This window comes from Bos indicus, chromosome 20, assembly GCF_029378745.1.
Source record: "Bos indicus isolate NIAB-ARS_2022 breed Sahiwal x Tharparkar chromosome 20, NIAB-ARS_B.indTharparkar_mat_pri_1.0, whole genome shotgun sequence".
NCBI classification, from domain to species: Eukaryota; Metazoa; Chordata; class Mammalia; order Artiodactyla; family Bovidae; genus Bos; species Bos indicus.
This window is the reverse complement of record NC_091779.1, coordinates 23,191,609-23,214,180: the sequence shown is the minus strand read 5'-3', so window position 1 is coordinate 23,214,180 and position 22,572 is coordinate 23,191,609. Positions and strand designations below refer to the sequence as shown.

General features: G+C 45.4%; 1 protein-coding gene across 1 annotated transcript in view; it reads left to right on the top strand.

The window, feature by feature from the left end:
• Window positions 1-21,136, top strand: part of IL31RA (interleukin 31 receptor A) — a 74,120-nt gene extending 52,984 nt beyond the window's left edge. Inside the window, exons 9-15 of the mRNA XM_019983134.2 lie at window positions 4,810-4,992; window positions 5,990-6,091; window positions 6,917-7,063; window positions 8,959-9,099; window positions 11,716-11,809; window positions 13,412-13,493; window positions 14,811-21,136. Coding sequence (XP_019838693.2) covers window positions 4,810-4,992; window positions 5,990-6,091; window positions 6,917-7,063; window positions 8,959-9,099; window positions 11,716-11,809; window positions 13,412-13,493; window positions 14,811-15,257 — 1,196 coding nt within the window. The 3' untranslated portion in view covers window positions 15,258-21,136. The remainder of the gene's footprint in view (window positions 1-4,809; window positions 4,993-5,989; window positions 6,092-6,916; window positions 7,064-8,958; window positions 9,100-11,715; window positions 11,810-13,411; window positions 13,494-14,810) is intronic.
• Window positions 21,137-22,572: the final 1,436 nt, after the last annotated feature.

Sequence of the window (22,572 nt, the reverse complement as noted above, 5' to 3'; positions counted from 1 at the left end):
CTGTTCCCTCTCCTGTTTTCTTCCTTTTCTCCCTCCCATTTGACTACCTAGTTAGGGATATTTCTGATGTTAATTGTTGTTGTTGTTCAGTTTCTAAGTAGTGTCTGACTCTTTGCGACCCCATGGACTGCCCCATGCCATAGGCTTCCCTGTCCTTCACTTTCTCCCTGGAGTTTGTTTGGATTTGTGTTCATTGAGTTGGTGATGCTATCCAACCGTCTCATCCTCTGCCACCCTCTTCTTTTGCCTTCAATCTTTCCCAGCACCAAGGTCTTTTCTAATGAGTTGGCTGTAATGTTTATTCTTGCCAATAATTGCTCATTACACCTTTAATTAAGTAATTTTAAAAACGTTACTTCCATGCAAACTTATATTTTATATCCTGTTTTGGAATAAAAGAGCTTCTTTGAGTCTTATTCAAGGAATTGCAGGCAATCTATTTCCTCTTCCTGGCTTTATTTTCTCTATAGATCTTATTGCTGTTGTTCAGTTGATAAGTCATGTCTGACTCTTTTGCAACTCCATGGGCTGTAGCCCACCAAGTTCCTATATCCATGGGATTTCCCACTCAAGAATACTGGGGTGGGTTGCCATTTCCTTCTCCAGGGGATCTTCCTGACCCAGGGATCGAACCCTCGTCTCCTGTGTCTCTGCAACAATGTGCAGGAATGGCAGTGTTGGTTGCAACAGAGGCCTGCAAAACCTAAAATGTTTACTATTTGACCCTTTACAGACCTCTTTGCAGTTCCCAGTCTAAGACATCTAAGAATGTGATGTTTTACAGAATTTTGTTTAACAGAGTCACCTGGAGAATAGTTATAATAATAATTGTAAGCTTAACAATCATTAGGTGTAATCATCCAGCATTGTCCATTAGGATATGTCAGACATTGTGCTAAAATGATATGGTTCAATCTAATTTTAGCCTCAAATGACCCATGGGATAGGTGCCATCAGGTTTTCTTTTTAGTTGATGAAGCTGTGATTCAGGAAAGCTTAGTAATTTGCCCAAAGATCTCTCAGGTGGACTCTAAGCACAGGTCTACATGATTCCAAACTTGTCCAATATATTTTATCCAGAACCGTGGACTTAGTAAAGTGACTTAGAAATCTGATCACAGCTGCTGTGTGACACTGAACGATTATTTTCCTCTGTGGACCCCTATTTTCCTATCTTTCAAATAAAGAATTGGAATAGAAACACCTTCAGGTTCCTTTTGGCCCCAAGACAAGAAGCTCTGCTTGTAGGAGACCTTAGCCAGTAGACAGCTGTGGAGTGCTCTGAGGCAGGACATGGCAAAACATGACCAACTGTCTGAGGAGGAGGTTGGTACTGAGTTGAGGTAGTGTTCAAGTTGGGCTGGGATGGTGGGCAAAGATGAAGCACTTCTAGCATCTGAGAATGGTATTTGATGGGCCCAGAGTGACTGACTTCATGCAAATCATAAGAAATTAACGGCTTTTGCAGTCTAAGTCCCTTTCCTCTTTTCTCAAGAGGAATCTATTTCCTACCACATCTGGGGGTGTATTGTGTTTGGAGAAATTGCCCAAAAAGTGACTATTGAGTGATGGAGGCAATTAGTCGACATTCAGTAGAACAATGACTTGGAAACTTCTTTCAACAACCCTTAATGCTGCCAGGCCCTTTCCTCTTGCTAGGCTGACTTATGGCTTATTCCACATCCTCTGTGGTCCAGAATCTGTGCTTATTTCTTAACTCTTTAGACCTGACTTCTGCTCCTCAGAGTTCCAATGCTGCTAAAGAGAAAGAATGTGTGGTTAGCAACCAACACGCACGTCCATCTTCAAATTGGGATGTTTGTGCAAGTGGTTTATTAATCAGAAAAGGAAGGAAGGCCAGGAAAGAGGAGGAAGAGGAGGCTGAGCCAAAGATGCTGATTGATTTTCCCAGATATTCCCAAGAAAGCACCATAGACTAGGTGACTTCAAACAACAGAAACTCAACTGCCTCATTGTTCTGCAGGCCAGAAGTCTAAAAATCAGGCATTGGCAAGACTGTGCTCCCTCAAAAACTTCCAAGGGAGGATCCTTCCTTTTTATTCCAGCTTCTGGAAGCCCCAGGCTTTTCTTGGCTCATAGCAGTATAGTTCTAATCCAACTCATTCCTCACATGACCAGCTTCCTGTGTGTGTCTGTCTCTGCATTCAAATTCCACTTTTAAGGAGACCAGTCATACTGGGCTAAGGACTCTCATCTTATTTTAGCTACTTACACCTGCTTTCCAAATGAGGTTACATTCTGCAATACCAAGAATATCTTCTGCAGGCACACAATTCAACCCATAATGGTTCGATCTGAGTTGACAGTCCTGGGGAGGGTGGTTCCAGCCTGACCCTGCACAGGAACTCTGAAGTTTGTTACAGCTCAAAGTTATCCTAAGCAGGCAACATATAAAGACAGCAAAAAGGCATCAGAGGGGATCGGTTGGCAGTTTATTCTCTAAGTCGTGTCCAACTCTTGTGACCCCATGGACTATAGCCTGCAGGCCCCTCTGCCCATGGGATTCTCCAGGCAAGAGTACTGGAGTGGGTTGCCATTTCCTTCTCCAGGGGCTCTTCCCAACCCAGGAATTGAACCCGGGTCTCCTGTATTGCAGGCAGATTCTTTACCAACTGAGGCGATCAGGGAACACTAATGTTACCTGCTTCAAGAGGCTGAGTAAGTTTCCAAATGCTCCAGTAATGACTTTCAGCTTGACTGAAACAGTGACTAAGGATGCTTAGAGGCTATGAGCAGAGAAGGGCAGGGAGGAGAGAGCTGGGACGCTAGGGCTTCGGTGGGGTTGATTTCCTGGCTCTGTGCTGCTTGCCCCACTCTAGCTTCACAATTTCCCCACGTCTCAGTTGCCCTTCCTCAGAGCTGCCCTTTCAAGTTGACAGATTCTCCGGCCTAGCTTCTAGACCAGATGCTGGAGTCTCTCATAAAGGCCCAGTATGGGGAAAGGACTCCTTCCCATCAACTGTGAGCTTCAAGAACAGAGGCTCCTAAATACATACACAACCCTCTGGGGCTTGTTGTTGTTGTTTTCCTTTTATTTTAAATTAATTTTTATTGGAGTATAGTTGATTTTGGAGAGGGGAGCTTCCTTGGTGGCTCAGATGGTAAAGAATCTGACTGCAATGCAGGAGACCTGTGTTCAATCCCTGGGTCAGGAAGATTCCCCTGGAGAAGGAAGTGTCTACCCATTCCAGTGTTGTTGTCTAGGAAAGCCCATGAACAGAGGAGCCTGGGGGGCTACAGTCCATGGAGTCGCAAAGAGTTTGACACGACTTAATGACTAATCTACACACAGCTGCTTTACAGTGTTGTGTTAGTTTCTGCTGTACAGCAAAATGAATCCATTATACATATTCACATATCCCCTCATTTTTAGATTTCCTTCCCATTTCTTTGGCTTCCCTGATAGCTCAGTTGGTAAAGAATCCACCTGCAATGCAGGAGACCCTGGTTTGATTCCTGGGTCGGGAAGATTCCCTGGAGGAGGGATAGGCTACCCACTCTAGTATTCTTGGGCTTCCCTTGTGGCTCAGCTGGTAAAGAATCCACCTGCAATGTAGGAGACCTGGGTTCAATCCCTGGGTTGGGAAGATCCCCTGGAGAAGGGAGCGGCAACCCACTCCAGTATTCTGGTCTGGAGAATTCCATGGCTACAGTCCATTGGGTCCCAAAGAGTTCCCATTTAGGTCACCACAGAGCACTGAATAAAGTTCCTTTTGCCATAGAGTAGGTTCTCATTAGTTATCTATTTTATTTCATAGTAATGTATTTGTTGCATAGGCATAGCAGAATTTAGTACCCACTGGACTCTTATGCCAAATCTCTATACTTGCCTAAGTTTCCAACTTCAAGAGGCATTTTGGCTTTTTTGAGGGACTCCATCTCCCCTTCTGCCCTCATCCAGGACCATCTTTGATGTTTATTTAAACATGCTTCCTGTGGATTCCAATTCTAGAGGCTCAGGGTTGTTGCAGGTGGTGAGGAGTAGAGGAGGGGAAAGCCACATGCTGTGGTCTTCTGAGCCCCACTCCTTCATGCCCTCCTTCTCCTCCTTCCCTTCCCACATCTCCAGTAGTCCTCTCTTCTGCATGTCCAGAACACTTTCAATAAGGGAACTCTCTGATTCTGATTAGATCCCAGGTACTAGGTTTGAAGCCACATGTTCAGCTTTTCTACTAAAGAACACTGTAGGCTGTTTCCTCACCTGTCCTTTTGCTAGGTCTGCGGGGAATAGAGTCATTTACCTATTGGCCCACATCTAGGTGCTTCAGCTGAGCGTGTCTATCTCCTTCTGCAGCAGATACAATTCTTCCTACCTGAAGATGGGACTGCATAGACAGGTCATATATAGCACCAGTTTAGATGGTCAAAATTTGAAGCCATCACCCTGGTATGATTTCAGGGTCACCAGCTTCCAGCTTCCCAGTCACAAAATTATAGATGCCTGAAATTCTACCTTTAGAGATCATTCTTTGTCTCAGGCTTACTTTCCTTTTGACTTGCACAGACCCCAGAGCTGCCCAGTAATTCTTAGTCATCAACTGTCTAGTAAGATTCTCTGCTGGCAACAGGCAAATATGGGGAAGATAACAAAAGGCACTTCATCAAATATTAAGAGTAAGGAAAAGGGATACAATAAAAACATTAAAAACAGCATCCTAGTGGAAGGTGGCAGTGGAGATCCTGAACTTTGACCTTCTTTACACTTTGGGCAGTGAACAGATGTAAATGTGGTTGGTGCATCTGGAGGATGAGTTCGGTGTTGTGAAGCAGTCTTTCCTCTCCTTTCAGTGTTCCACTGCATCGAGGCCATGCGCACCTGCCTCACTCAGGACCAGCTGGTGGTGGAGTGGCAAAGCTCTGCTCTGGAGGTCGATACATGGATGGTGGAGTGGGTCCCAGACTTGGACTCAAAGCCCTTGGCCATTTCCTGGGAGTCTGTGTCTCACGCCAGGAACTGGACAATCCAGCAAGGTAGCCAGTGCGGACCCCACAGGTTCTTGCTGTGTAGGATTCACTTTTGTTTTCACCAGTTTTAAAATCCTTAATTTTGGCTTCATACCTGTAAATTGTGAGTAATAGAATTTGACAGGCTAGGGCAAGCTTAGTGACGTGTGCTTCTTGGCATTTCCCAGCAGTGCTGAAATAAGAAGCCGTGAGCATCAGACTAGGCAGCTGACGTGTTTCCAGGCGGAAAGCACCATCTTTGGTGGTGGACACCCACCATCAGAGAGCTCTTCCCAGATACCATGATCATGTGGATGCAATGTGGAAATCATGTGATTGCGTGGAAACACCAGACTTTGTATCCCATCTGTCCTACTCAGGGTGCCTCCTTCCGTTCTGGCTATATGTTTAGGTTCTAGGGCCCTTCCACAAGTGACTGATACAGAGAATAGCCTTCTTTTCAAGAAAGTCCCTGCTCCATATAAGACACATAAGTGAGGCTTCACTCTCCCAGTCCTATCACTCTGACCATTTTTTAATACTTAGAAGCATCTATATGAAGAATTATACTTATGTAGGGAGGCAGACAGACAGAAGAGCTAGAATTTATGGTAGCTGAGTTCTCTAGGGTGATATGCTATTGAAAGAAGAATTAAGTTTATTCTGTGGTGCACCCCAAATGATGTAACAAAATCAGTGATGAAGGAGAGCCTGGATCTCTTACTTCTCCTTTCCTGGGTGGCTCAACCATTTTGTCAGAGTGGTGCAGGTTTGGTTCTAAGAATTGGTTTCAAAATGTTAGAACCAACATAGATATTAGAGACCATCCAACCTAAGTCCCTTATTTTCCAGATGTGGAGATGATAGGGAAATAAAAGATCTTCCATAAGTCATAGGTCATAAGTCAGTCTAGCATTCCTTCTTCTATGCCGTGCTCTGCACCTAACGCTTCTTTCTCCCTCCCTCCTTCTCTCTCTTTCTCTCCCGCTGCCCCACTCCCTGTCTACCTCCCCTTTTTCTACAGATGAACTGGAACCTTTCTGGTGCTATAATATCTCTGTGTATCCAATGTTGCAAAACCGAGTGGGCGAGCCATATTCCATCCAGGCTTATGTCAAAGAAGGTGGTATGTATGGACAGGGTTCCACTGGGCAAAGGCAACTCTGGGGCCTGTCCATCCTTTACCCAAGGCTGCGAAGGCCTGCAGCTTGTTCACAGTTGCTTTCGTGCTCATCCGTGCTGCACATTTAGCTTGTAGTAAGCTATGTATACTTATTACCGTTTGTAGGAGTTGACACAGTTGTGGTCAAAGTATGGAGTCACTGAATTTTGAAGCTGTGGTGGACATTAGAGATCATCAAGTCCAAGTCCCTCATCTCACAAAAGCAAGGTTCAGAGAGGTGAACCAACTTGCCCAAAGTCACAAAGAAACAGCACTAACAGCTCTATAACCAGAAAAGACCAAGCTAGGGACCCTAAGAGTTAACTGTAACTTGGAGACGCTAAAAAATTATAGTTGATTGTATAGCAATAAGCAAAGGTTTTATTGGTGAACCACTCAGACTTTACTTCTACCTTTTTGGAAGTTAACATCTTCCAGATTCAACCTTAGGAAATATATCCTGTCACTCAAAGATAGCTCACGGAGGCATAATCTTCAACTGTTTGATAATAGCTATTACACGTATGGATGAGAGAGCTGGGTGCCAAATAGTGAGAGGTCTATGAGCAAGTACTCTTTCTCTGGTCTTTGACTCTGCTTCTCTTCCTGTTTGAGAGGTATGATTCCAGACAACAGTTTTCTCAAGACAAGTTGATTCATCATTTCCCTACTCTGCCCCGCCTCCCACCCCCAGCACTGATTACAGTTTGAGGACTGGGCAGAGACTTCGTAGGGGAAGGACCTGCTGGGGTGTGATTCGGTATTCATTTGTCTCCCCGTCCTATAAAGTTCCATCAGAAGGTCCCGAGACGAAGGTGGAGAACATTGGTGTGAGGACAGTCACAATTACATGGAAGGAGATTCCCAAGCGTCACAGAAATGGTTTCATCAACAATTACACCATATTTTACCAAGCTGAAGATGGAAAGGAATTCTGTAAGTGAGCTTATAGTCAAGCTGAAAGAACCCTGAGCCCCAGATGGATGCTGCGGTAGACCTGCTCTCGGGGTAGATCCTGTGGTGGGTGCCCTTCCATTTTGCAGGAATCACGTAACTTCCTTGAGATTCTCTGAAAACAGAGTCAAGGGTGTCCATCTCTTGAGTTTTTAAGAGTCAAATGAGATTGAAATGACTGTACCTGAGAGTCCTGTAGGCACCAGAGAAATTGATACCTTTTGTGCCCATCAGGCTGTGAACAGTGGGCCTCCAGGGAGCTTCTTGACCTTTCCTCCAGAATGGGACATGCCTAGATAAAAGCTAGAGGGGACAGACCCTGTTTGGTGGCATTTGCTTCAGTGAAGGACCCTTTACAATGGCTCCTACCGTCCACTGCCTTTTCTTGCATCTACAATATTGCCTGACGTCCTCAATTGTGGGCTAGGCCTGGGTTTTTGTTTCGGCTAATTTTTTTTGCTGTTATGGTAAAATACATATAATGTAAATTCTACCACTTCAAACATGTGAAAGTATACAATTTAGTGGCACTAAATATTAAGCATCCATAATGTTGTAACCATAACACTACTTATTTCCACTCCAAACAGAAACCGCGTACCCATCAATTAGTCACTTCCTTACCCTTTTCCCACAGTCCGTGGCAACCAGAAAACTCCTTTCTGTTTCTATGGGTTTACCTATTCTGGATACTTCATATAAACAGAATCATACAATATGTGACTTTTTTTTTTTTTTTTTTGGCCTGGCTTCTCTCACTTGGCATAATGTGTTTAAAGTTCATCAATGTTGTAGCATGTATTAGCACCTCATTCCTTTTTATGGCTGAATAATATTTTATTATATCAAGAAATATTTTTTTTTAAATCCATTCATCAGTTGATAAAACATTTTAGCCACTGTGATTAATGCTGCTGTGAACATTGGTGTATAAATATCTGTTTGAATCTCTGCTTTTAATTCTTTGGGGGTATATACTAGGATTAGAATTGCTGGGTCATTTGGGAATTCTAAGTTAACTTACCGAGGAGCCATCAAACTGTTTTCCATACCAGCTACACCAATTTACATTTCCACCAGCAATAAATTAGAGTTCTAATTTTTCTACATCCTTATCAACACTTGTTATTTTCCATTTTTAAAAAGTGTCGCTGTCCTAGTGGGTATGAAATGCTATCTCAATGTGGTTTTTAAAAAATGTATTTATGTTTAACTGAAGGATAATCGCTTTACAACATTGTGTTGGTTTCTGTCAAATGTCAACATGAACCAGCCATATCACTGTGGCTTTGATTTGCACTTCCGTAATAACTAACGATGTAGAGCATCTTTTATATGTGTTTTTGGCCATTTGTATATCTTCTTTAGAAAAAGTCTTTGAATCTCTTTGCTCATTTTTAAATTGGGCTGTTTGTCTTTCAGTTGTTGAGTTGTTAGGGTTTTGTTTTGTTTTTTTTTTTTAAACATTCTGGATACAAATTCCTTATCAAATGTATGATTTGCAAATATTTTTTCCCATTCTGTGAGTTTTTCACTCTCTTGATAGTGTCTTTTGATGCACAAAAACTTTTAATTTTGATGAAGTCCAGTTTAATCTTTCTGCTGCTTCTGTGCTGGTATCGTATTTAAGAAGTCTTTGTCATATTCAAGTCCATATAGATCTACCCTATGTGGTTTTCTAAGCATTTTATGGTTTTAACTCTTATATTTAGGTCTTTGATCCATCTTAATAAGCTAATTTTAATGGATAGAGAGATAGGAGTGTGAGATCGCCAAGCTTGGAAGCACAGGTTCCAGTGCTCTTATTTGAGCTCCAATAAAGCACAGTTTTCACTTGGGTTTGGCTGTGGTGTTTGACTTCTGTATTTTTCCTTTAGCCAAGACAGTCAACTCCAGCATCCTGCAGTATGACCTGGAGTCCCTGACACGAAAGACCTCTTACACTGTTCAGGTCATGGCCAGCACCAGTGCTGGGGGAATTAATGGCACCGGGATAAACTTCAAGACATTGTCAATTAGTGAGTACTCCTTTAGTCCCTGGGAATATCTCCTTGGTATTTCCTTTAGGCCAGTCACAGATGGTGTTTGCCAGGGGCAGGAGGAAGCCAAGTGAAAGGGCGATGTAAGAAGAACCATTTGTTCTCTGACTCACTGGCCTTCCAGGAAAGCATATGAGTGATGGGAGGGAGAGCTGAATTTGGAAAGATGGTTCGTTTTGCTTCTTCCTCAGGGGTGCCCCAGATCTTCATAGAGAGGAGGGATCAAGTTAATGCCAACTTTACTGACACTTCAAACCAGCCCCACCTGAAGACTGTCCCCAGTTCACAGTCAATCCCTGTGTGTCAAACAAGGAAAAACCTTGCACTATTGACCCACTTAATGTCACATTTGTGGAGTCTTTTGAGTAAGAAAGTGCATAATATGTTCTAGTAATCAGATTTTATATTAAAAATGGGAGCAAGAAAATTGTAATAAATACAACAATAATGTAAAATATAATATGATTCATATGATGCTTGTGGGGCTATTCAAGAGGGAAAGAAGATGGGCTGAGAAGGGAGATGAAGGAGAAAGAAGGAAGGAAGATGAGAGAAACAGGTTAATTTTTCCAAGTCTTTGAATGACAGGTTTGATTGTAAGGATATACTAACACTGTTCTTACAAATGAAACTTAAAAGTGAAGGAATATTGCAAAATTTCAATAAAAGCTAGAAATAGTCTAAGTATTCTTGGAAGTCCCTTATTTATCATGTTTCCAAGAGAAGAAAAGCAGTTTATGGTTCTAGAAAATGTGGGTACAGTATGTGTTTCTACACAGAAAACACGTTCGTTTTTTATTGACTGAAACATTGTCTTTAGGGACTTCTTTTTTGATATTGCTCTTTAAAATTTTAAAAAATCATGTTATATTTTTACAACACTAGGCACAAATTGCATTATCTGGTGGAATTTCTCTAGGGGTCAACTTGAAGGCAAAAGTCTACCTTGGAGCCTAGAAGTTTCTTACCTTTGGTTCTTATAGATCTCCCTGCTTCTATCTTTGATCCTCTACCATCTGTTTTCCACACAGCAGCCAGAGTTTAAAATCCTAGATGCCCTGCTTAATCCAAACTCCTTCCTATAGCTTTTAGGACCCTTCCTAATCTGTCCCTTCCTGATCTCACCTCCCACCACTTACCATTTATGTTCCCATTTATGCTCCTGAATCTGCTCTTTTTTCTGCCTGGAATGCTTTCCCCAAAATGAACATGGCTCATTCCTTCTCATTATTCACATTACCTCAAATTTCACTTCTCCCAAAAGCCTTCTTTTGCTACCCTATCTAAAGGTGCTAACTCCTATCCTACTTTACCCTAGTTTTTCTCTAATAACAAAAATAATTTTAAAAACACCCATTTTATCTGAAATAATCTTACATTATTTATTGTCTGAATTCTTGTACCAGAATGTAAACTCCATGAGAGTAGGGATTCCTGTGTTTCTTACTGTTTATTTTATTACTCAGAATAGTGTTTGCCAAATTATAAGTGCTCATAAAATGTTTATTAAATGAATGAAATTGGAGGATGAACCTGGGGAACATAATTTGTCAGTATTATTCATGGAGAGGAGAAATGAAATGAATTTGAATTAAATTGAAAGAAAATTGACAAGGAATATGTTGCTAAAACTATTGGTTCATTTCAGTTCCATTCAGTCGCTCAGTCGTGTCTGACTCTTTGCGACCCCATGAATCACAGCACGCCAGGCCTCCCTGTCCATCACCAACTCCCGGAGTCAACCCAAACCCGTGTCCATTGAGTTGGTGATGCCATCCAACCATCTCATCCTCTGTCGTCCCCTTCTCCTCCCGCCGTCAATCTTTCCCAGCAGCAGGGTCTTTCCAATGAGTCAGCTCTTCGCATCAGGAGGCCAAAGTATTGGAGTTTCAGCTTCAAAATCAGTCCTACCAATGAACACTCAGGACTGATCTCCTTTAGGATGGACTGGTTGGATCTCCTTGCAGTCCAAGGGACTCTCAAGAGTTTTCTCCAACACCACAGTTCAAAAGCATTAATTCTTTGGTGCTCAGCTTTCTTTATAGTCCAACTCTCACATCCATACATGACCACTGGAAAAGCCATAGCCTTGACTAGACGAACCTTTGTTGGCAAAGTAATGTCTCTGCTTTTTAATATTCTGTCTAGTCATAACTTTCCTTCCAAGGAGTAAGCATCTTTTAATTTCATGGCTGCAATCACTATCTGCAGTGATTTTGAAGCCCAGAAAAATAAAGTCAGCCACTGTTTCCCCTGTTCCCCCATCTATTTGTCATGAAGTAATGGGACTGGATGCCATGATCTTAGTTTTCTGAATGTTGAGCTTTAAGCCAACTTTTTCACTCTTCTCTTTCACATTCATCAAGAGGCTCTTTAGTTCTTCTTCACTTTCTGCCATAAGGGTGGTGTCATCTGTATATCTGAGGTTATTGATATTTCTCCCAGCAATCTTGATTCCAGCTTGTGCTTCCTCCAGCCCAGCATTTCTCATGATGTACTCTGCATAAAACTACTAGAAGGAAATATTAATCTTTGATTTTTGTCAAGAAAGTAAGGAGCTCAGCCTACTATTGACTTGTTTTCCTTTTCCCAAAGGTGTCTTTGAGATTTTTCTTGTAACTTCTCTGGTTGGAGGCGGCCTTCTTATTCTCATCATCCTGACGGTGGTATATGGCATCAAAAAACCCAAGTGAGTTTGGAGACAAGAATGTGGGCCCTCAAAATCAGGGATGGAAATGGGGTAGAAGGCACAATGGGTGGAAGAGGGCACTCTGCCATTTAGGCATGTTCATTCATTTTTTGGTTTTTCACATAGCTACTGAATTTATCCTGTGCCTTACACTGTGGCACATTGGAATTCTAACTGGAGCAGAGGACCTCCACCCCCCACAGTCCCATGCACCAGGCCTAGGACTTTTTGAAGCCAGGGAAGTGCCAGCTGCCTCACAGGCTTTATCTGCTATGTTCTGCAATTAAGACTAGAGCTGGGGAGAAGATCCTCTCTCTCAGTGTCTAGTGGGGACCACTGGCAGCAGCAAAGGGTCTCCAGGTGGCCAGCTTCTCTTCTAGGTAGAGTGGGGAGTTGGGGCACTGGCTAGCACATGGCCAGCATAGACTGGTCCTTGCTAGTTACACAGTGTTGGAGGGCTGGCTGAAGGCCCTTTGTCCTGCCTGCTCTGGCCACTGTAGGGAAGGAAGCCTGTCTTCAGGGTCTTGTGCTTTCTCTGCCGGGGGGTCTCATTCTGCCCTGAGGGTCACAGGCTCCCTGTCTGGTAGACCTCTCTCTCCAGAACTGCACAATTGTGAGCCTTCTCTGCCAAGCTGTGCTCACGTGTGCATGTGTGCTAAGTCACTTCCGTTGTGTCTGACTCTTTGTGACCCTAGAGACCTAACTAGGGACCATAGCCTGCCAGACTCCACTGTCTATGGGATTCTCCAGGTAAGAATACTGGAGTGGGTTGCCATGCCCACCTCCAGGGGATCTTCCCAGCCCAGGGATTGAACCCACATCTCTAATGACTCCTGCATTGGCAGGTGGGTTCTTTACCACTGACCTCACCTGGGAAGCCCAAGCTGTGCTTAGATATGGTCAAACTAAGTCAACCTCAGTTCCTGTGGATTGTAACTGAATCTTCAGCACAAATTCTTGGACATTTTGCATACCTAAAAGCTCCCAGGTGGTGACGATGCTGCTGGTTGGGAACCACACTTTGAGAATCACTGCTCTAAAATATGGGTATCTTTTATAAGACTTAGAGTGTTACCTTTCTTGGGGAATAAATCTCAAACAAATGGCTCTGTGATAGTGTGATTCCCTGCACCAGGACCAGGGTGTGGAGACACAGTGGCAGGAGAGTGGGAAAGAATAGCTTTGGGGAATAGTCTGGGGAAAGGTCTCCCTCCATCACGTCCCACAAATGACTTGCAGTTTCACCCCCCTCCCCCAACAAAGTATTTTGTTTTCTCAGTTTCCCTCAGGAGGCTGTGAGCTTGCCATTATTCAATAGGGAGCCGCACAGTTCCCCACGTGTGTATGCGGGCTCAGTCGTGTCTGATTCTTTGTGACCCCCATGGACTGTAGCCCACTAGGCTACTTTGTCCATGGAATTTTCCAGGCAAGAATATTGATGTGGGATGCCATTTCCTTCTCCAGGGGATCTTCCCAACTTGAACCTGGGTCTTGCGTCTCCTCCACTGGAAGGCGGGTTAACACTCTTTTGGCTTGGCCATGCAGTACAAGTAAAATGCTTCTTGGACTCACTTCCTGTTTTAAAATCTTCTCTCTTATTAGCAAACTGAAGCACCTATGTTGGCCTGATGTTCCCAACCCTGCTGAAAGCAGTATAGCCACGTGGTGTGGAGATGATTTCAAGGTAAATGCTCCTGTTTCTATTAAGGAGATTGTGAGCAGGCTGGTTATGGGAGGTGGACAGGATGATGCGGGTGGGGAGCAGTCCTGGGCTGAGATTTGCACAGGGTTCACACAAGGGGAACTCGAGGTTTAAACATCCCAGGGAATGGCTGGCAGGACAAGTGGAATCAGCCTTCCTGGAACAACTTTGACCTCAATCTTTGGACAAGAGGAAAGGGCTTCACCAGGCTCATAGAACCTGGTGTTTGCTGGGCATAGAACTGGTCCTATAAAGGATGCCATAGAAGAAAGACACTGGCCTTGCCTTTAAGGACCTGACTGTCCAGTTAGAAAGCAGGAGAGCTGAGCTATAAGGTTGGAGGCTGTTGAAAAAGCAGCCAAGAGCAAATTAATCCAGAAACCACCTGGGGACTGCTTATGTGAGTTTCCATCCAAAGGCTGGGGCAGGGTGCGTCAAATTGTTCTTCTCAGATTGGAGAAGTTGGCAATGGGTATTCTCGTGAGTTATTCATAATAGAAAGTTTCCTTTCACATACATTTTGAAAGTGAAAACTGTTCTGAAATGTTTAAGGTTTAATTTCTTGGTTAAGTAGAAATAAGCCCAATCAAGCATAACCTTTAAATCCTTATTATTGAAGGACTATTTTCAGTATCCCTTGATGCAGGAATTTTTAGTATTAGCCCTTATTTCCACTCAGAAGACTTTTTTTCTTAACATGGACATTAAAATTATATTATTATTTAATTAAATTTTTGTTATTTCTATTTTCTTCTCTCATCAGTCATGTATTATCCTATTTCATTTTCCACTGATCAAAAGTTATTAAGAGAGTAAATTAATTCATAGGAAGTATTGTCTGATGTCTAAAATGTTTTTTGAATTATCTGAGCACCCACTTAATCACTCAATATATGCCAGGCATTGAACTAGGCTCTGGGAATGCAAAGAGGTCCAACCCTGCCCCTGCCAGGAAGCCATCTTTGATTTTTCTGGTGACATTGGGGAAGTCATTTGTCTTTATGACTGTGGTTTTTCCATCTGTAAGAGTTTTAATTTTGATGCCTCCATCTCCACTGGGATTTTGTGAACCCATGATTATATGAAAAATAGCTTTGGGCTCCCTAGAAGAAGAAATTATTTGAATATAGTGTGTTCTTCTCAGGAAACGGGCCACTCTTGCCAAGCTCCCGTGGAGGGGACCACTTAGCAGCAGCAGTGCAGAGGTGGGCTTTGGGTGTCCCAAGCCCAGTAGCTTTTGTCTACATCATGTGTGGCCCCCAAATGAATACTGGGGGCGTGTCTCTCTCATTTTCCCAGGGTAAGCTAAATCTGAAGGAGTTTGACGACTCTGTGAACAGAGAAGACGGGATTCTAAAACCATGTTATTCACCCAATGACTTTATTGACAAGCTGGTGGTGAACTTCGAGAATTTTCTGGAAGTGGTTTCCACTGAGAATCCTGGAAAGGGTTGCGAAAATATCTTGGGAGGAGAAAAGAATGAGTACGTGGCCTCCCCAAACAGGCCTTACTGTCCCACTGTTTCAACCGAGATTCCACCCAGAGGGCCCCAGTGCCTGAGCTCTGGGATGCTAGAGGGGATCTGCCCAGAAACCAGAGAGCGGCTTCTCCCTCCCACCCAGGGCTGTGGGCCAGACCATCTCTGTGAGGAAGGAGCACCAAACCCATACTTGAAAAATTCAGTGACAACCAGAGAATTTCTCGTGTCTGAAAAACTTCCAGAGCAAATCCACAGAGAAGTCTGAGAGCTGCCGTGGCTTGAATCCCGCTGTGTCTCAGTGTGGGTGACACACAGAGGGGGAAGGTATGGCTACAAGAGCTTTCTTGGCATCGTCCCATCCTGCTTGTGTTAGAGAAAGCCTTGCACACCCCCAAACTTGGTTGGTACAGATGTGGAATTTGCTTGAGAAGAAAGGATGCTGATCAGCCTGAGCGCTGCAGACGAAGAACAATTTTGTTGTTGTTGTTGTTCAGCTAACAAGCTGTCACTGAGGCCCCTGGCAGATGGACTTAGAGGGACAGTAGACACTGGAGGCAGACATATGTGGCCTTCCCGAGGAATTGGACCTTGGGCACGGCCTGTGCTGGGGCTGTTCCTCACAGCTCCAGGAGAGACTTTCCCCGTTGCCAGAAGACTGTTGTTTAGTTGGCACTTGGGTGACCTGCTGGGAGGCGAGGGGCTCTCCCATCACCTTGACTTCCCTGGCTCTAGGTTCCACTCTGAGGCAGCCATGGCGTCGCTTTAGGTCGCTTTAAATCTCTCTTTCAACACAGAGGCAGCAAGTGGGGTGGCCTTCCAGATGAAGTGCCTGAAACGCCTCATTACCCTCATTAAATCTTAAGTGTCTGCAGCACCAACCAACCCAGGACTCTTGCCCTTGGTCCACTCCACGCCTGCAGTGGGGGATGGAGGAACAAGGGAGGGCCTCAGCAGGGCGCTGGGGAAGGGACGCTCGCCTGGGCCAGCAGGTCCGCCCCGCTGTCCAGGTCATAGCCCAGCCCGCCAACAGTTTCCAGGGGCCCCTGCTGCCCCTCTGTCTGTACCCAAGCCTGGGAGTTGAAAGGCACTGTAGATGGAAGTGGCTTTTTGACAGGGACTCTGGTCCCTCATGCTGGCCCGGAGCCCAGGAATGCTTATGGAACACATCCTGCAAAGGCCTCTCCCCAGAAGCAGCCAGGCAGGGCCTGGGCACGTGGAATGCTTAGTAACCATGCTGCTCCCACACCGGGCTCCTCTGCCTTCACCCGGCAAAGCCGGGAGCCCACAACCTTGACTGGAACCTCTAGCCCAAGGGCTGATGGCAGACCCCTGGGAACTTGCGGCTGGCCCTGGGCTCACACCCTGCACACAGTGGCTTGCTGGTGTTGGCGATGGCTCGTCTGGCCATTGCGGGAGGTTGCTGAGAGCCTGGTGAGGTGGGGGCAGTGGGGCCTGGTGAGCCCAGCATTTGCCAGATAGAAAGGTTGACGGTATTTTCTCCAAGAGTGAGAAGTCTGTGCTTGTGCTCCACAAGCAGTGTCACAGACTTCACAAGCCACTGACTCAGGTGTGCAAAAACATTGCTTTACTTTCCTATAACCAAGATTAATTTCCAGTGCCAGCCCCTGACCTTTAGAAGGAACCACCCCAAGTTAGAGATTTTGAGTTGCCTCGGGTTTGGAGCTCAGGCTCACCTGGGATTTCAATGCCCCGTCCATCCTGGGACTGGCTCTGAGTGCCAGCAGATATTCAGGGGAATGTGAGGTCTGCTGCCTGACCCCAGGCAGGGACGTGCCCTCTTCCCTATCCCTTGCGACTTTCCTCTAATCACCGCGTCCTTATCATGGGCACAAACAAGCATGCTTTCCCAAAGCTGCCTCCTCATTAAGTCTCCCGTGTCTACAGCACCCCCAAATTCCTCAGTCCTGGTTCAGAGAACAGTGACCACTGACAAATCTAGGAATAAAGGATGCCTGGGGCAGGCGCTGGGAGCCTATGGTCCGGGAGCAGAAAGGGACCAAATGAAAGGGATTCTCGGCTGTGGTGAGCGCTCTCTGCCCTGACGCCTCCCTCCCCAACCCTGTTGTTATGTGGGCACTCCTGTGAACTCCCTGTCTCCCAGAACCCCAGACTGGCCCTTTCCACCCACCTCTGATCTCTGGGCTCACAGGAGGCCCTAGCCTGGTACCCCGCATTCCTCTCTCTTCTGAAAAACCCTCTGCTGCCTCCAGCTGAGGGGCAGGGAGTGCCAGTGAGTCCCTCTAGTCTTTTTCTCACACCCTTTTGAACCTAAAGTCCAAGAGTTTGATGGTGAGGAGAGAGAAAAGGTCACAAATCGAAGTGGGTTTCAGGGATGAAGCCATTACCCTTGCTCTCCCTCCCTTAACCATTCGTTAACACCTGAAGCTTCTGATGAATAGCTGGCAAATACCACGCCCTGGAGCTTCCCAGGTGGCAATACGGGTAAAGAACCTGCGTGCCAATGCAGGAGACATAAGAGATGCGGGTTCAATCCCTGGGTCAGGAAGATCTCCTGGAGGAGGGCACAGCAATCCACTCCAGTATTCTTGCCTAGAAAATTCCATGGACAGAAGAGCCTGTCCGGCTTCAGTGCAGTGGGTCGCAAAGAGCTGGGCACGACTGAAGTGACTTTAGCACGCGTGCACCACACCCTTGGCCCTTCCTCTGTTTCATTCCCTTTCTCACTTTCCTTCTTGCCGCCTGTCTTCTGCTCCTTTTTCCCCCACCATTCCCAGCAGCTTTGCATCTTTTTAAATGCTTCCTTTTTCCCCCTCTCCCATTTCTTATTTCTTTTCTTTTTATACCTTTCTCCCCTTTCCATTAGCCCCCTTTATAACATCTCCAGATTTACTTCTGCTAGCTTTGAGGGCTAGGAAATTTAGGGCCCTCTGTTTTGTTCTAGATGGCCCAGGGCGGTTTCGCAGGAGTCAGTGTTTCCTGCGAGGAAAGGGGGCAAGTTTCCCAGGAAGGCCAGCAAGCATGCTGGGCAGCACAGCTCTGCAGAGCAGGTCACGGGCCTGGCCTGGGAGAAGCCGGCGGGGGCCATCCTCTCCTGGAATCTGGTCCCGAACTGTCCCTGCTCTAGGGTCCTGCCCTGCCTCTGTGGCTGCAGATGGAGAGGGCCATCTGCGTTTTTTCCTGTTGCTGTCAGAGAGATACTGAGAAGACACAAACAGGACAACTTGTTTTATCAAGCTCATTAAAAACTGATAAAATTCTCCTTAGAGTTTTCTAGGGCTCTGGGAACCATGCAAACAGCTACATTTGTGCCGTTACTAGCCTTTCTTTTACAGTAATATCAGAAAAAAAGTTTAAAGACTGGCAGAGAAGCGGTTAGTGGTTCAAAAAAGAGAGATGGTACCTTCATTCTTTCTCTGCAATAAAACACAGAGTAACACCATGTGAGGTGGGGTCCTGGTGGGGATCCTGGTGGGGGTGGGACTTTGAAAGAGGCAGAAGATGGGCAGGTCCCGCCACCCTCAGGGCTGCTCCTGCCTCGTGTGGGGAAAGCCTGTGCTGGTCTGCCCAACACCTGCCAGTTACCCCCCACACCCCCAGTCCCTTCCCCAGGTCTCCAGTGGCTCTTAGCTATTGCTGCTGCAGCAGGCATGCTTCAGCCCAGGTGCCTGCCAACTGGCCCTTGAGCCCAGTCTGGGCTCTGTTTTTGAAGGGCCCATGAGCCAAAAATTATTCTTACATTTTCAAAGACTAGAAAACAAAATTAAATGAAGAATAACATTGAATGATATGTGAAAATTCTACAGAATTCAGTGTCTACTGATGAAACTTAGTTGGGACGCGGTCACACTCATCTTTTATGTATCATCTCCAGCTGCTTTCTGCACACAGAGACAGAACTGAGTAGTTGTGACAGAGTTTCTTCCATAGAGCCTTAAATAGTCACCATCTGGTCCTTTATAGAAAAAGTTTGCTGACCCACCCCTGTGAAGCCGACAGACACAGGGCTCAGACTGCACAAAGCGTTTTAACTTTGAAGTATCCGCTAAGGAAAAACAAAATCAGGCTGTGTCATTCTGGAGGCACATTCTGTGTCATCCTAATTGGTTCAGGACAGACCTCTTAAAAGGGCACATACTCCCTGGCTCCCCGCGGCCCTCATGATCTCTGCCTGCCTCTGCCTGTGGCTAAGCTGGAGAGTTGTGGCTTTTTAGCGGGCACTCCAGTGGTTCTCAACCCAGGTCATTTTGTCTCCCATCCTCGACTGTCAGACATTTGGCAATGCCTGAGGGTGCTGCTGGCATCAAGTGGGTAAGAGCCAGCAAAGACAGTGGTCACCCTACAATGCACAGAACAGCCCCCGCAACACAGAATCGTGTGTCTCAAGGCGTCAGTGATGCCGAGGCGAGAAATCCTGACTGAGCTAGCCTCTGCCCTGCATCCATATCACTGGCCACAGGGCCGCTCAGTGCCCACACAGAGCTCTAGGGGTCTCCCTTTTTTATTTTTTTATAAATTAAATTTTGTTTTGGACTCAACTTTACAACAGCAACAAGAACAAAAACCTCAATGCCAATTATTTATTTCATTCTTAATTCATTTCTGGTATGATCTGTGTCCCTTAAATGAAATACGTTTTCATTTAATTACAAGTGATATATTGATTCAGTTGGAGTCTTCCTTTACTGTCACTTATTATTTCATGTATAAAATCTCATGCAGTTCATAGTGGCCACGCTGAACCTCTCAGTGTACCTGCATATCGTGGTTTGCTAAGGATTGTTTTAAATGTCCTCCTCTTATAGGGAGAAACTTCAGTGAACATTGTTGCACAAAATTTTCGCATCTTTGTCTTCACTCCTTGGGTAGAATTGCTGGGTCAAAGTATTATGGTTATTGCATGACTGTCCCCCCCAAAAAAGCTACACTGATTTGTAATAGTGCCAGACACTGCTGTACACTGGATTTTGTCGATTTACTGGGTATGGTCAATGAAACTTCATAGTTATTTGTCTTGCTTAAATCATTGTGAAGCTAAACTTTTCCCATTTATATTTTACAGCCCACAGACATGCGGGACCCTATCCACATGTCTGATAGCACCCACATGGGGGCTTATGGTTGAAATGGCTCATTATGTTGACCTCACAAACAAAGAATAAAATCACAGTGATCCTTGAGACTGACCAAATTGCCCAAATGACATTCTGTTTTCCCGCTGGCCCCTACTTTCTCAAGGCTACGAGACCACTGGATTTCAGACCTCCAGCTACATGTCAGCAGGACTCAGCTACAGGCTAAAAATTCCTTCAGAGAATTTTTCATTGGCAGGGTATAAGAAAGACCCCATCAGAAAGGGAGGACACTGATTCTCCTTAAGGGCCAGTCATCCTCTTGTTTTCCCTCTAATAAATTTCTTTTTCTTGCCTGACTGCCCAGCTTGCTCTCTTTTTCTCCACACTTTCCTTACAATGTCCATCTGTTGACATTAAAAAAATTTTCTAAGCTCCCGAGGGCATTGAGAGACCAGCTGAGCTGCTACAAACTAGAGGCGCTCAGCAGGAGTTTAGAACAATTGATGGACTTTATCCTTCAGTTGACTATTTAAAAATATGGGTTGTGTGGGGCATTTTAAAAGAGAAATTTCACGCTAATGTATTTTGCTAATTGTTTTATGTAGATGCTAATTAGCAACAAGGCCTAATGTAATCAAAGTATGTGGCATTACCATGCCGTGTGCTCTTGTTGGGGATGCCCCCTTGCTGCTGAGAAAGGGGAGTGACTCCTGCAGGAGAGCAGACAGCCAGCCCATAGGGAGCCACGTGGTGGTGGGGGCGGGGGCAGGTCCAGGTCCTGCCAAGCTTGGGGGGTGAAATGCCAGCAAGATATCCCGAGGCCTGGACTTAGAGGAAGAAATCAAGACGTGCATACCGGAATGCTGATGTCAGGGAGGAACGCTGACCCCCTGAACCAGAGAAGCGCTCTTTGTGGGCTCTGCCTGTCGTCTTTTCCATGGATTATTCGTATGTCGATGTAACACGTAATGCATGTGCATGAAAGTTCATGTGTGTGAAAACACGGTTATTGTAATGAGAATAGCCTTCAGATGCTTTATTGTAAGTGCGTTTATATTTTGATTTTTCAAATAATAAAGCAGTAACACCATTTTTAGGTTATGTGTATACGTTCATTTTAAAGTTTTACCCACTCAGATGTTTAAAATAAGACTTCAAAATGTAAAAGACCGCCTTTGTTAGACATGAGGGTGACTGTGGGAAACTCTAGAGCTCAGGTGACCAGGAAGCAGAGGTGGGCAGTTACCCCTGCATGCACACCTCCCACTGTGGAGCCAGCCGGGCCTCAGGCGCGAGCCCTGGCTGTCCTCCGACCTGATTCCTCCTCGTGGCAGTGTTTCAAACTCCTTCCAGCTCCTCAAGCTCCCTGGGATCTCCCCTCACTGCTCCCCTCACATCAGCAGGTGATGTGGCCCCCACGCATGGAGGCCCGTCTCTCCTGTGACAGTCAGAGGCGGAGGGGACCCCTCGCATCCATCCCTTCCTTGGCCTCTCCTGTACTGTCACCTTCTCCCTCTCCAGCAATTCCTCCCCCTAGGCCTCTGAACAGGCTTCCAAGAGAAGAGGACAGCAAACGTGCCTCCATCTCCCCCTCTGCTGTCTGTGACCCCACGGCTCCACTGAACATCAAGGTAGAAAGAGCCTCACCCCAGCAGCAGCTTCTCCAAGTGGCTCAACTTCTTCTTTATTTTTATTTTCAATAATGAGAAGATGGAACTGATAAAATGTTCTAGAGGAATAGAAAGAAAGTGCTCTAGGAGCAGACAATTTGGAAACAAAGGCTTCAGACTGGCTTCTTAAGTGTTTAAATATAAGGCACACATCTGCCCACTGTTGTTGGAGAAGCCCTGGGGTGGGGGGGTTACCTCAGGTTTTGTTCTGTTCATCACTAAGGTCACTCCTATCTGATGCTTAATGGCACTTACTAAGAGCTTTCTGTGCACTATCCAGCAATTCTCACAATTCTGTGTGGTACTGTTATCCAACTTGCAGAAAGGTGGGTACAATCAATAGGGTAGTGTTATTGTTCAGTCGCTAAGTCGTGTCTGACTCTGCAGCCCCAGGGACTGCAGCACGCCAGGCTTCCCTGTCCTTCACCATCTCTTGGAGTTTGCTCAGACTCATGTCCATTGAGTTGGTGATACTATCTAACCATCTCATCCTGTGCCACCACCTTCTCCTTTTACCTTCAATCTTTCCCAACAGCAGAGTCTTCTCCAGTGAGTCCTCTCTTCGCATCAGGTGTCCAATGCTGGTGCTTCACCTTCAGCATTGGTCTTTCCAATGAATATCCAGGGTTGATTTCCTTTAGGATTGACTGGTTTGATCTCCTTGTAGTCCAAGGGACACACAGGCTGTGATTCGTGAAGGGGTGAAAGGGTAGTGAAAAAAGTGAAAGTGTTAGTTGCTCGTGACTTTTTGTGACCGCATGGACTATAGCTCGCCAGATTCCTTTGTCCATGGAACTCTTCAGGTAAGAATACTAGAGTGGGTTGCCATGCCTTCCTCCAGGAGGTTTTCCCAACC